General features: G+C 38.4%; 2 protein-coding genes across 5 annotated transcripts; both read right to left on the bottom strand.

The window, feature by feature from the left end:
* Nucleotides 1-810: 810 nt before the first annotated feature.
* LOC111444189 (transcription factor MYB86-like) lies at nucleotides 811-2131 on the bottom strand. Its single transcript, XM_023082185.1, has 3 exons — nucleotides 1960-2131; nucleotides 1682-1811; nucleotides 811-1607 (listed from the first exon to the last, which is right to left on the bottom strand). Exons 1-3 carry the CDS (start codon nucleotides 2090-2092, stop codon nucleotides 1088-1090), a joined length of 783 nt encoding a protein of 260 aa, XP_022937953.1. The 5' UTR covers nucleotides 2093-2131; the 3' UTR covers nucleotides 811-1087.
* Nucleotides 2132-5933: 3802 nt separating this feature from the next.
* On the bottom strand, nucleotides 5934-12241 carry LOC111444298 (transcription factor PIF3-like). Of its 4 annotated transcripts, none has more exons than XR_002710676.1 (9): nucleotides 11884-12241; nucleotides 11208-11318; nucleotides 10087-11077; nucleotides 9899-10000; nucleotides 9742-9807; nucleotides 9541-9606; nucleotides 7945-8424; nucleotides 6370-6553; nucleotides 5934-6318 (listed from the first exon to the last, which is right to left on the bottom strand). XR_002710676.1 is itself a non-coding variant. In XM_023082345.1 (9 exons), exons 2-9 carry the CDS (start codon nucleotides 11276-11278, stop codon nucleotides 6482-6484), a joined length of 1764 nt encoding a protein of 587 aa, XP_022938113.1. In that variant the 5' UTR covers nucleotides 11279-11318; nucleotides 11884-12239; the 3' UTR covers nucleotides 5934-6481. The 4 variants fall into 4 exon arrangements, 3 of the variants coding, with proteins under 3 accessions (XP_022938113.1, XP_022938111.1, XP_022938112.1); XM_023082345.1 differs by having other exon boundaries at nucleotides 5934-6553; nucleotides 10087-10382; nucleotides 10467-11077; nucleotides 11884-12239; XM_023082343.1 differs by having other exon boundaries at nucleotides 5934-6553.
* Nucleotides 12242-12506: the final 265 nt, after the last annotated feature.

Genomic DNA, 12506 nt, shown 5'->3' with positions numbered 1-12506 from the left:
CTTATTTTTCAGGTAAAAGTAAAGCACCTCTGCACGGTTGACGACGTAACGATATTGGCCAGGAAACTAAAGTTAGGGTAGATACACTCATGTCGTTGTAGCCCTTCACCTAGGTCAGGACATTATTATTATTTTTATTATTTTACTTAAATTTCAAGTTATTTGTTTTAAAAATTTTATTGTGAAAGTATAAGTCTCGCATCATTTTGAAACGTTTTAAAAAGATTTTTCATATTTCGTAATTAAGTTATGCATATAGCAGCGACTTTATTTCATTAGGAAAAATAGGGTCCTTACATTGGGCTCAACCCTATTAGGTTAGTAATGATCTTTTAACACGTTCTACACCTCCCGAGTCTTGCTATAAATCCTACCAAGGTTTACCTTTTTAATTCTCCTATTTTTCACTATACTCACATCCTCATAAATAGTTCTAAGATATTCGTTAATCTAAGTATTTCATTATTAAAACACAATTTCAATAGTCATCTATCTCCTTTGTTCGAGAATTCAAGACGGATTTTTTATATTCTCTTTTAGCTTGATCTAGTAACTAGTCTCGATAAATTGTCTCCATCATGAAATTATTTATATCTTAACAAAAATTCAAACATCTAAGCAACAACGATATTGATAATATCAACTTCTACAATTATTAATTAAATTTGTTTATGAATCGATATTTATAAGCGTTATTAAACACGAGTTTGGCAGGTTGATTCAAAGTAGTAATTTAGAAAAGGATAGATGGATGGCCACATCAAAAAGTGAAAAAAGTCCCCATCTTCAGGAGACAATGATGGACAGCCATTTAAAGAACCATGGTCCATTAATAATTTCATAACGCTTTATATTATCACTCTCAAAACCCATTACAAAATACATATTCGATAGTCGATACGAGTGTCTCGTTTCTTGAAATCCTAATTAATTAAAGGGTTGTTTTAAAAGAATACGAACTATGTCACAAAACCTCGAATCTCTGATATATAAGTCTCGTAACTTTGGCTCATTGGTGGAGAAAAGTTACGAAGGTTTAGATCTAAAACAGATATAGTAACATAACACGTACCTTGCTATGATAGAATTACGGGTAGGTCGGTTGCCCTAATAGTTCGGGTTGGAGGGTCGGGTGACGGTGATTGATCTGATGATGCCAATCACTTCTCATGAGATCGGAGGCGGTTTGAAGCAACTCATCGGGCTGCCACGAGAAGGCGTTAGAACTTACAATAGGAGGATTTTCACATGAATTGGGAGTGGGGAAAAGCAAATTTGAAATGGCTTCAAAAGGGTTGGTGTTATTATTTGGAATAGTTATAGGGATACTCATGTGCTCCGATTTGTCGTTCAAGTAAGTAGTAGTGGTCGACATGTCGGAACTTGAATGCTTTGGAACTACTTCAATGGATGAAGCCTTTTCATGGATTTTTTTATCATCTAATATGGTAATGTTGTTTTCATTGCTGATTTCTTTGTCTATGAAAGGCTTGTGAGTGTTCGGGTCGATGCCTTTTTGCTTTAGCTTCTTTTTTATGCACGAGTTCCATAGGTTCTTTATTTCGTTGTCGGTTCGTCCAGGTAGTTGAGCAGCAATTTGTGACCATCTAAACGAATAATATATTATAAAATGAGTCACAAACCAAAAACAAAAGGGAAGAACAGAGAAGGGAAAACAAACCTGTTGCCTAGAACGGAATGGAGCTCAATTATCAAATCTTCTTCTTGTTGTGAGAACGGGCCTCTTTTTAAATCTGGCTTAAGATAATTAATCCATCTCAATCTACAACTCTTCCCGCACCTTTGTAAGCCTAGAGATCCATAAGGGTCGTGTTAAAAAGTTAACCTTTTCTTACTTTCTTACTTTCTTTCTTTTCTTCCTCGAAATTCGAGAACTAAATCTCAAATCTTGTAACTTTTTTGAACCCATTAAAGGGAAGAGGATGAAAAGTTAATTACCTGCGAGTTTAGGGACCGAACTCCAACAGCCATGACCATGTTTGGTGATATGGTTAAGGAGCTTCTCATCTTCTTCAGGTGACCAAAGCCCTTTCCTTAGCTTCTGCTTGTAACAGCAAGAGTGCCTTCCCATATGAACTCCTTTTCTTCAACTCCAACTCTTTAATTTTTATGGGCAAATATATATATAATATTAAATTGGGATATTTTGAAATTAATTGAAATTTATTAGCTTTAAAGAGGGAGAGAGAAGAAATGTGGGGATCTAATTAATAAATTGCTAAGTTCCAAATGGAAATGTCTATTTCAAGATAGAGGAGAGAAGATAGATATAAAATTTTGATGGATTACGTGAGATTGGAGGTCAGTTAGAGAGGGAACGAAACTTTTCTTACAATGGTGTGAAAACCTTTCTTTAGTAAACGCTTCTTAAAAGCTGACAACTATAAGTAACCAGCCAAAACGAACAATATCTGCTAGTTATGGGATTTTACAAATGATATTAAAGCTAGACATTGAGCAGGGTGCCAGCGAGGACACTAGGCCCTCAAGGGAGGTGGATTGTGAGATCCCACATCGGTTGGAGAGGAGAACGAAGCATTTCTTATAAGGGTGTTGCAACTTCTGCCTAGTAGACGCGTTTTAAAATTGTGAGGTTAACAACGATACGTAACGAGCCAAAACGGACAATATCTGCTAATTTATCTAACATGTTCATAAATGTCGGCATGTATGATGGCTTCATCATGATCCTACACGTATTTCGACATGATAACGATAGGTAACGGGTCAAAGCAAACAATATCTTCTAGCGGTGTGTTTTTACAAATGATATTAGAGACGGACACCGGGCGGTGTGCCAGCAAGAATGTTGAGTTCTCAAGGGGATAGATTGTGAAATCTCACATCGGTTGGAGAGGATAACAAATTATTCCTTATAAGAGTGTTGAAACTTCTTCGTAACAGATGCTTTTTAAAACTATGAGGCTGACGACAATAAAACACAATGAACTAAAACGGACAATATTTACTAATTAATATAATCCGTTTATTTAATAATAGAGTCGTCTTTAGTAGAGTTATTACATGAAAATGTAAATGTGGATAATCGATAACGGGTTTAAGTGAAGAGATGGATTTTGAATCAAATCAGCTCATTTAGACAACCATGGGTGATATTTTATATTCAATAAAACCATGTAATCATGTGCCAAATTTAAACTTGTACCTTTTGCTTTGAGTTCTAATGAAGCAAAATCTATCCCTTTTCTTTCATTTTTTTCATTTTTCCTTTTTAAGTCAAAATCACTCCTAAGTCCCAAAGTAAAAATTAAACATTTTGATGCTTAAATTGAATCAAGTTATTTTGTTCGATAATTTATGTGTACACATTCGGTTATATCTTACATTTCGCGTTCCTTTCATTTCCGATAGTTTTTGTTGTTTGAGCATATATCTGCTCATAGAAAAGCCTAGAAAGTCTGATACACATGATTATTTAGTGAGTTCACATGTGCATAGAGTCATGCATAAAGGAGTAATACAGATCCAATTTCATAGACATGTTGCATGGGTTTGCATTTTTCATCTCAACAATAAGTTATTTATTAGATATTTTTCAATACTCAACCTTTTTTTCTTTTTTTTGACTATGTTGTTTAGGTTAGAACAAAGACTTGTTTGAACAATTTGAAATTGAATTAAATTGGACGATGGGTGTCACAAATTGATCATTAGAACCCTGAAAGAGGATGAGCTACCACTGAAAGGATGTCGTTGTTGCCGTGAACGTCAACCTGAGCATAGCTATCAATTCTCTGATAATAGATAGAGGAAAAACGCTCAAGGAAGGCCTACATCCACTGTAGAAAGCAATAAGTAAAGATTTCTTTCTCAAAGAAGCAATCGAAACAAAAAATACGGAGTACTTTCAAACTCTTCTTTTCACTATAGGGTCAAGTTCATGTCACGCCTACTCCGAACAACCTGAATCAACCCAAACCAAAATTTATGAATGAGTTGTGTTGGGTTCAATATTTAACAAGGTTTGTTTGAGTCGAAAAGAGTTTATAACCTAAAATTGGGTTGGGTCTAAAACAATATCTCAACACGACCCAACCCAATCCACGAACACCTCTAGAATACACTTTTTTTTCCTTTATTTTATTCAACTAGATTACATTAAATCATTACCTTATGTCAACGTCAACTTAACACAATTCAATTGATTAAGGTACATACTCTCAATCGAAAAATCTGATATCTAAATTCCCCTACTTTCTCATATTAATTGAATACAAAAAAACTGTTACGTCAAGATTTAAGTAACACCTCAACATTACGATTAAATAAACACAAGAACATGTTAACTAATATGATGTTGTTGGGAAGAGGCAAAAGGGATAAGGTGAGTGGTAGCTAGCTAGCTAAGGCTAGTAGGTGTCCTTAAAAGGAATAGCAATTTGTGGGGAACATTTTCACATTGTTTTGCTTTTTGTCCCTTTGATTTGACCTCAATATATCTAATCCAAATGGGCCATTAACATTAGTTGGGAACAATAGCACATGCATTTCCCCTAATTATTTCATAAATCACTACCAAATCATCTTGTCAATGTTTGTATCACCTACCTTAACCAATCTAACACGATCTTTTTGAACTTTTAAGATGATTATATTTGTCTTAACTTGGAGTTATCTCTTACACACATATATATTGTCTGTCTCGACTTCGCGTAGTTGGTTGGATGTCACTTTCATATCGCTATCTTGTCGAGTTTGCACGTGAGAGTCGCAACCTACTCTCTTTTATAGTATGGTTGTGATAGAGAGCTGACACCATGTGTTTGGAATCACTACTAGGGAAATAAATTTTGGATTTGTTGTTCGAATATTTGAAGGCAAGGACACTTGTTCGAGATTTAAATTACTCTATAAGTAAGATCAATCATGTTAAGCTTGAATTATTCTAAACATGCAATCAAAACTACATAAAATTGTACATAAACGTAGCCCTAATGATAAAGGAATCACTTCAAGTGAAAATTAACTTTGGATTACCCTGTTAATCAAATATTTCAAAATAAGAACACTTGTTGAGATTCGAATCACTCAACAAATAAGATCGATTATATTAAGCTTGAATTATTTCAAACATGCAACCTAAACTACAGAGATTCGAATCACTCCACATGTTAAGCTTGAATTATTTCAAACATGCAACCTAAACTACATAGAATTGCAAGAAACTTAGTAATTGGCTAAAGAGAGCACAAATTTTCTTTTTATAGCCTCAAAATGAAAACCTTTGACTTCCATGACTTTCCACGAGTTATTTAGAGCACTTTCATATTTTATGACCATAATTAGTCCTACATAAATGTAATCTTAAAGTAAATAAAAGTCCGAAAATACATTAAAGAAACACCGTAACTCTAAATTATCATCCACCCCAAATTTGTAATCATCCAAAAATCTTCCTTGATGTTCATATTACATGAGGGATATCTTGGTTCATATCACCATATCTTCCTCTACACCACTTTTTAAGACATTTCCAATTTTTTTGAAATAGACATGATTTTGACAAATGATCATACGACTCCGTAGTTTTGACAATTAAGTACAAATAATTGCTATGTTTCCTATATACAACAATCGTGTATTAAGTACAAATCAAACGAGCCTTTTAATTGTCACAATTCGAATTCAAAAGATGAAACATTTGAAGAACGTATGCACGAATCGTTTCTTTTTCTAATATATGAAATACACTCACACAATCTTTGACGAGAGGAAGGAGCATTCAGTGGAGTAAGTGAATTAGTCCTCACTAACCTGAACGATCTCGAGAACTAAATTTGCCTCGATTGTTTATCTCTGGAATACAAATAGACTAAGATGTGAATAGCAAATATTTAGCTACGTTATGGTTCAACCAAAAGATATTTGTTTTGAGTGAGACTTTCCAAATAGAAACTAAGATGGTCAAACTAGACCACAACCAATGTACAAATCCCTAAGATGAAGAACATAGTAAAGTGGGTCATTGCTTGTCTAGGTGAGATCACGTGGGCTATAGCCGATATGAAACTAGAAGTACCCAAACAGATCGTAACCCAATTAAGTTAGCAAGTTCTTGTAACAAATTCAATAAACTCGATAGGACGCATCGTATAAAATATCATCGAACTTTATAATCTTAGTTCAGTCTCGATATCATATAACTCAACGCCCTTTTTCTTGTTCTTACAAATTTTCATCATATCCAAGTCCCCTCAAGATAATTGATCAATCAGCTAATTCCATTGAAAGATCATCCTGCCAAGTCCCCTCCAAGTGGTAGCAAGAATTACATATGTCCAGATCATCCTGCCAAGTCCCCTCCAAGTGGTAGCAAGAATTACATATGTCCATGTCCAAAGCGGGATGATCTCCTACTTCATCTATATTTGCTGATATCAAGTGAAGTTCATGAACCAATGCCATGAGCCCTGACCAATGATGTTATTAACAAAGCTAGTTATAACGTCGTTTCGTTATTGTTGGTCGGGTTCGTACCACTGCCATTGACACTGGAAGCTTGTTCGTTACCCTGCAGCAACAAGATAATTCAATATTTTCATGTGCAATCTCATATCGGTTGGAGAGGGAAATGAAACATTCTTCATAAAGGTGTGAAAACCTCTCTCTAATAAACGCATTTTAAAACCGTGAGATTGACGACGATATGTAATGGGCCAAAACGAACAATATGTACTAGTAGTGGGCTTAGACTGTTACAAATGGTATCAGAGTCAGACACCGGGCGATGTGCCAACAAGGATGTTGGCCCCCAAGAGAGGTGAATTGTGAGATCCGTAGATTGGAGAGAGGAACGAAGCATTCTTTATAAGAGTGTGGAAAACTCTCTCTAACAAACGCGTTTTAAAACCGTGAGACTGATGACGATATGTAACAGGTCAAAATGGACAATATCTGCTAGTAGTGAGCTTAGGCTATTATAAATGGTATTAGAGCCAGACACCGGGCGATGTGCCAGCGAGGACGTTGGCCCCCAAGAAGGGTGAATTATGAGACCCGACATCGGTTGGAGGGAGTTACAAAGCATTCCTTATAAGAGTGTGGAAAACTCTCCCTAACAAACGCGTTTTAAAATCGTGAAACTGACGACGATATGTAACAGGTCAAAACGCACAATATCTACTAGTAGTGAGCTTAAGCTGTTACAAATGGTATTAGAGCCTAACACTGGGTGATTTGCCAGCCGATGCTGGACCCCCAAGAGGGGTGGATTGTGTTACAAATGGTATTAGAGCCCAACACTAGGTGATGTGCCAGCGGATGCTGGACCCCCAAGAGGGGTGAATTGTGAGATCCCACATCGTTGGAGAGGGAATCATTCCTTATATAAGGGTGTGGAAACCTCTCCCTAGTAAACGTGTTTTAAAACCGTGAGACTGACGACGATACGTAACGAGCCAAAACAGACAATATCTACTAGTAGGGGGCTTAGGCTGTTACAAATGGTATCAGAGTGAGACACCAAGCGATGTGCCAATGAGAACATTGGCCCCCAAGAGGGGTGAATTGTGAGATCCCATATCAGTTGAAGAGTGAAACGAAGCATTCCTTATAAGTGTGGAAAACTCTCCCTAACAGACGCGTTGTAAAACCGTGAGACTGACGAGAATATGTAACAAGCCAAAACAGACAAAATCTTCTAGCGGTGGGCCTGGACTGTTACAAAAGGTATCAGAGCCAGACATTGGGCGATGTAACAGCGTCGGCCCTTTTTTTAACCATCTCATCATCTTCTTGCCAACACCATCCATATCAACAATGATAAAAACCCTCTCCCATTTGAAGTTTGTAATTCCGAGCATTTGTCTCTTCTCATGTTTTAAAAAAAAGGATAAAAACTCTATCCTACCTTCACATAACATAACATAATATCACATGCTTTTAAAATTTAAATCTACACACCTGTCTAGGAGATGTTATTAAAGGGTCGTTGCCACCATTTCGCACGGTCGGTGCATTCATCTTCGGGGACGAATCTTTCGAGCTACAAGCTGCAGCTAAACCGAAACTCTCTACAGGAGCTACTGCCACACTGGAATTAGTCATAAAAGGTCCTCCACGAAACGGAGCAATCGGGCCATGTGGCATCGACAAGGGGAGTCCTTGACCAGGAAGTCCAAGGACATGAAAGTTAGAACCTGGCATTCCATGCATTACAGTTTGAGCTGGTATTGATGGGCTCGGGAAATGCGTTCCTTGCACGTGTGGCATTTGAGCCATGGGATAGCCAGGAGAACCACCATTCATGTCAGGCATAGCTATCCCATATCCCATTCCTATTCCTACGCCCATGGGTGAATAAATATGAGGTGCATTCATGGGTGGCAGTCCTCCAGGGAACATCATGGGAGGCATGAACAAACCAGCTCCCATCGACATAATCTGCATAATATGTGAAAAACATGGACAGATTACTTGAATGTTGTAAACAATGATCGCTTCTGAATTGTCGGGGTGGAGAGATAAAATGTAATCGCCCAGGCCCCGACCCACCGCTAGTAGATATTGTCCTTTTTGGACTTTCCCTTTCGGGCTTTCCCTCAAAGTTTTTAAAACGCACCTGCTAGGGAGAGGTTTCCACACCCTTATAAAGGGTGTTTCGTTCTCCTCCCCAACCAATGTGGATCTCACAATCCACCCCCCTTCGAGGCCCAGTGTCCTAAATGGCACATCGCCTCATGCCGCCCCCCTTCAGGGCTTAGCGTCCTCACTGGCACATCGTCCGGTGTCTGGCTCTAATACTATTTGTAACAGACAAAATCCACAACTAACAGATATTGCCTGTTTTGGCCCGTTACGTATTGTTGTCAGCCTCATGATTTTTAAAACGCGTCTGCTATGGAGAGGTTTCCACACCCTTATAAAGAGTGTTTCGTTCTCCTCCCCAACCAATGTGGGATCTCACAATCCACCCCCCCTTCGGGCCCAACGTCCTTACTGGCACATCGCCTCATGCCACCCCCTTCAAGAATTAGCCTCCTCACTGGCACATCGTCTGGTGTCTAGCTCTGATACCATTTGTAACAGACAAAATCCACAGCTAACAGATATTGTCCGTTTTGGCCCGTTATGAATCGCTGTCAGCCTCATGGTTTCTAAAAACGCGTTTGCTAGGGAGAGGTTTCCATACCCTTATAAAGAGTGTTTCGTTCTCCTCCCCAACCAATGTGGGATCTCACAATCCACCCCCCTTCGAAGCCCAACGTCCTTGTTGGCACATCACCTCATCTCACCCCTTTCGGGGCTCAACCTCCTCTCGTTGGCATATCGCCCGGTGTCTAGCTGTGATACCATTTGTAACACACAAAATCCACCACTAACAGAAATTATCCGTTTTGGCCTGTTACGTATCGTTGTCAGCCTCATAGTTTTTAAAACGCGTCTGTTAGGGAGAGATTTCCACACCCTTCTAAAGGGTGTTTCGTTTTCCTCCCCAACCAATGTGAGATCTCACATAAAAGAAATACATTTTTTCTGCCTCAGGGAAAAGAGCATCACCTGAACCTGAAGTTGAAGCGTTTTCAAGTACTCGATCGCTTCATCGAGCATGGAAGCTTTGTCAACCTAATAGTTCCATTACAGAATCCAGCTCAAGAATATAGCTAATAAAATTCAAGTCAAACTACTTTCAAGATGTTTAAAATATTCAGTTGATCGAGCAATAAATGAACCCGAACAAGAGAGTATTAATAGCCGAACCTTATTACAATTCGGTATGAGTTCTTGCAACGCACGCATCTTCTCGTTGATCCTATCTCTACGTCGCTGTGGCATAAATTTAAGAATGAGTTCACTAAAAAGGCTCAATGTTGTATTTGAAGCAAAAAAAAGAAACTTTCATAGCAACAAGACTCACTCTTTCTGATAAATTATGCACTTCTGCTGCCCTGCTTCGTTTCGAACCGTTTCCTCGAACAGGAGTCGCTCTGTTCACGTCATTGCTTTCTTCTTCTACATCCTGCACTTGATGAATTCTTTTCATTTATCGATTCGAAAAGTGACCGAGGTACACAGAGCAAGACGAGTATACAATTTGGTACTCACATCACTGTGCCATTCGGAATCCTCGGTGTCGTGACATTTTCTCTTCCTAACGACGGTCGTATCATCCAAAGCTCGTTTCATGCTAGTGCGTGAACAAACAGAAGCAGCTATTACAGATTCAACAACCTTCTCACTATCTGACAATCCTTTACTTGCACCTGCTTCAAGACACGGTTCAGGATGGTCATCGTTTTTGGCTGAATCTCCCAAACAAGCAACCTCTGGCTGTTCGACAACCTCCAGTGTCTCAGGAGCCTTGACACCTGATGGATTGCTATTATCTATGGAAGGCACTACTGCATTTTCACAGCATGATTTCGATTCATTTCTTATACTACCACGAGTTTTAAAAAACGATGATTCATAAGGTTGAGTATTACCTGCTGAACAATTCTTATCCACGCTGCCTACACAGCGCATACTCGAAAAACCGACACCTTTAGTCACGTCACGATTCTGATCATTGGATTTAAGAACAGCAGGTCGCAGAAAATGGGAAAAATTCATGATATTCGATGAATTATGCCTTGCTGTGCTTGAAGAACTGAGATGTGGAAGTGATATCTGGCTTTGCTGAGATGCTGATGAATGTAATTGATTCGTGCAACTTCTAGCTCGAGCGCTCGAAACATCCATCGAAGAAACCTTGGAAACATTGCCACCTTCAAGACGAGCACCGTGCAAATGATTGAGCTGCGCATCGCCATCGACCTGCTTACTGGTACTATTGCGCGAGAGGGGATCATTAACAGTGACCCCAGATAATTCAAGTAAGAATTCAGAAGAATGTTCATCAAGAGGATAATTAAGCCAAGGCACCATATCATCATCATCATCATCATCATCATGTCCCAATACATCTCTGATTACAGAATCAGTACCCTTGGGACTATGAAATGGTACACATGAGTTCTTCCTGGCTTTACTGGACTGTCCTTGCAGCAAAATTTGGCCATTCTCCCACACAAGTTCATAAACATCATTTTCAGGGCTTCATGAAAAAGCCACAAGGAACAAGAAGCTAAGATTTAGAACAAAACCCAGAAAGAATAAATGAATTTCACAAACAATAAACAAAGAAACAACGATTGTTATGATCCATAAGTCAATTTTTTGCTTACTTTAGAGATGAATCTGCAGAAACCATGTTGTTCTTTCCTCTGGCCACACGATAAAGCTCAGATAGAGGCATGGATTTGCCTCTTTACAGGGAAATAAGCCACGTTTAAACACTAAAATAAGAAGAACCCAGATGAATTTAAAAGGGATTTGTCATGTTTAGAACATTAAAGTGGCTTAGAATGAAACCAATGTCCCTATCATAAACAGAGTTTTGGGGGAAAATATATTTTAACAACTCAAATGGGTAATATCTAATTGTTTAATGAATCTAAGAGACACCCAAATCCAAAATCATGCTCGTTGTAGTAAAGAACTCAAGAAAAATAGGCAAAAGCAACAGATCCCAGATGAATTTAAAGTGGATTTATCATGTTTAGAACATCAAAGTGGCTTAGAATGAAACCAATGTCCCTATCAGGGGAGTCAAACAGAGTTTTGGGGGAAAATATATTTTAACAACTCAAAAGGGTAATATCCAATTGTTTAATGAATCTAAGAGACACCCAAATCCAAAATCATGCTCGATTCAAGAAAAAGAGGCAAAAACAACAGATCCCAGATGAAATATTTCTTTAATTGTTAGATTCTGACGAACAAGAAAGAAAATGCAAAATGGGGATAAATCGAATGAAGATCCCAATGGAACGTAAAAGAGAGAGAAATGGACGGTGGCACCTTCTTAATCGTAGTCTCAAATTAGGTTGAAGTGGGTCCACCGTGAAAGCTCTGAATGAGATGAACTGGGTCAGTGCCACCACCGTCATCGCCGCCGTGAGCCGGCGGCTAGAGTCCAGTGAGTGTGACATTCATCAATGATTAGAAGAAGGCTCTTGGTGTTGTTCTTGTTCCTCCAGATTGCTCCCTGAGATTGAGGCAAAACCCGATTGTTTTGAATGAAATTGATACCCAAATTCAATATCAATCAAATAAAGTTGCCCCCCGTTTGATATTCTTATCTGGGTGGCATCTTTTTTGGTCCGTTTGTTGTTTGAATATGATACCTAGCTCTTTGATTTGGGTGCAATGCATGCATTGGGTGCTCTTCAATATCAATTTATATATCCCCTTCTTCTTCCGACTCTCAAAATCTCTACTCATTTTTGAATATCTGTTGAATTAGCTGGTCTATGTGTATCAATATATTGACATGAATAGATATTCAAATTAGAGTAGTGTTTGTGAGATTTCACTTCGATTGGAGAAAAGAATAAGTGTTTGTGAGGACGTTAGGCCCTTAAAGGTGGATTATGAGATCCCTGGTTGGAGAGGAAGACAACCATTCTTTTTAATATAAGGGT

This window comes from Cucurbita moschata, unplaced genomic scaffold (assembly GCF_002738365.1).
Source record: "Cucurbita moschata cultivar Rifu unplaced genomic scaffold, Cmos_1.0 Cmo_Scf00006, whole genome shotgun sequence".
NCBI lineage: Eukaryota > Viridiplantae > Streptophyta > Magnoliopsida > Cucurbitales > Cucurbitaceae > Cucurbita > Cucurbita moschata.
Note: the sequence above shows the minus strand (reverse complement) of the source record. Positions and strands in the feature narration are given on the sequence as shown.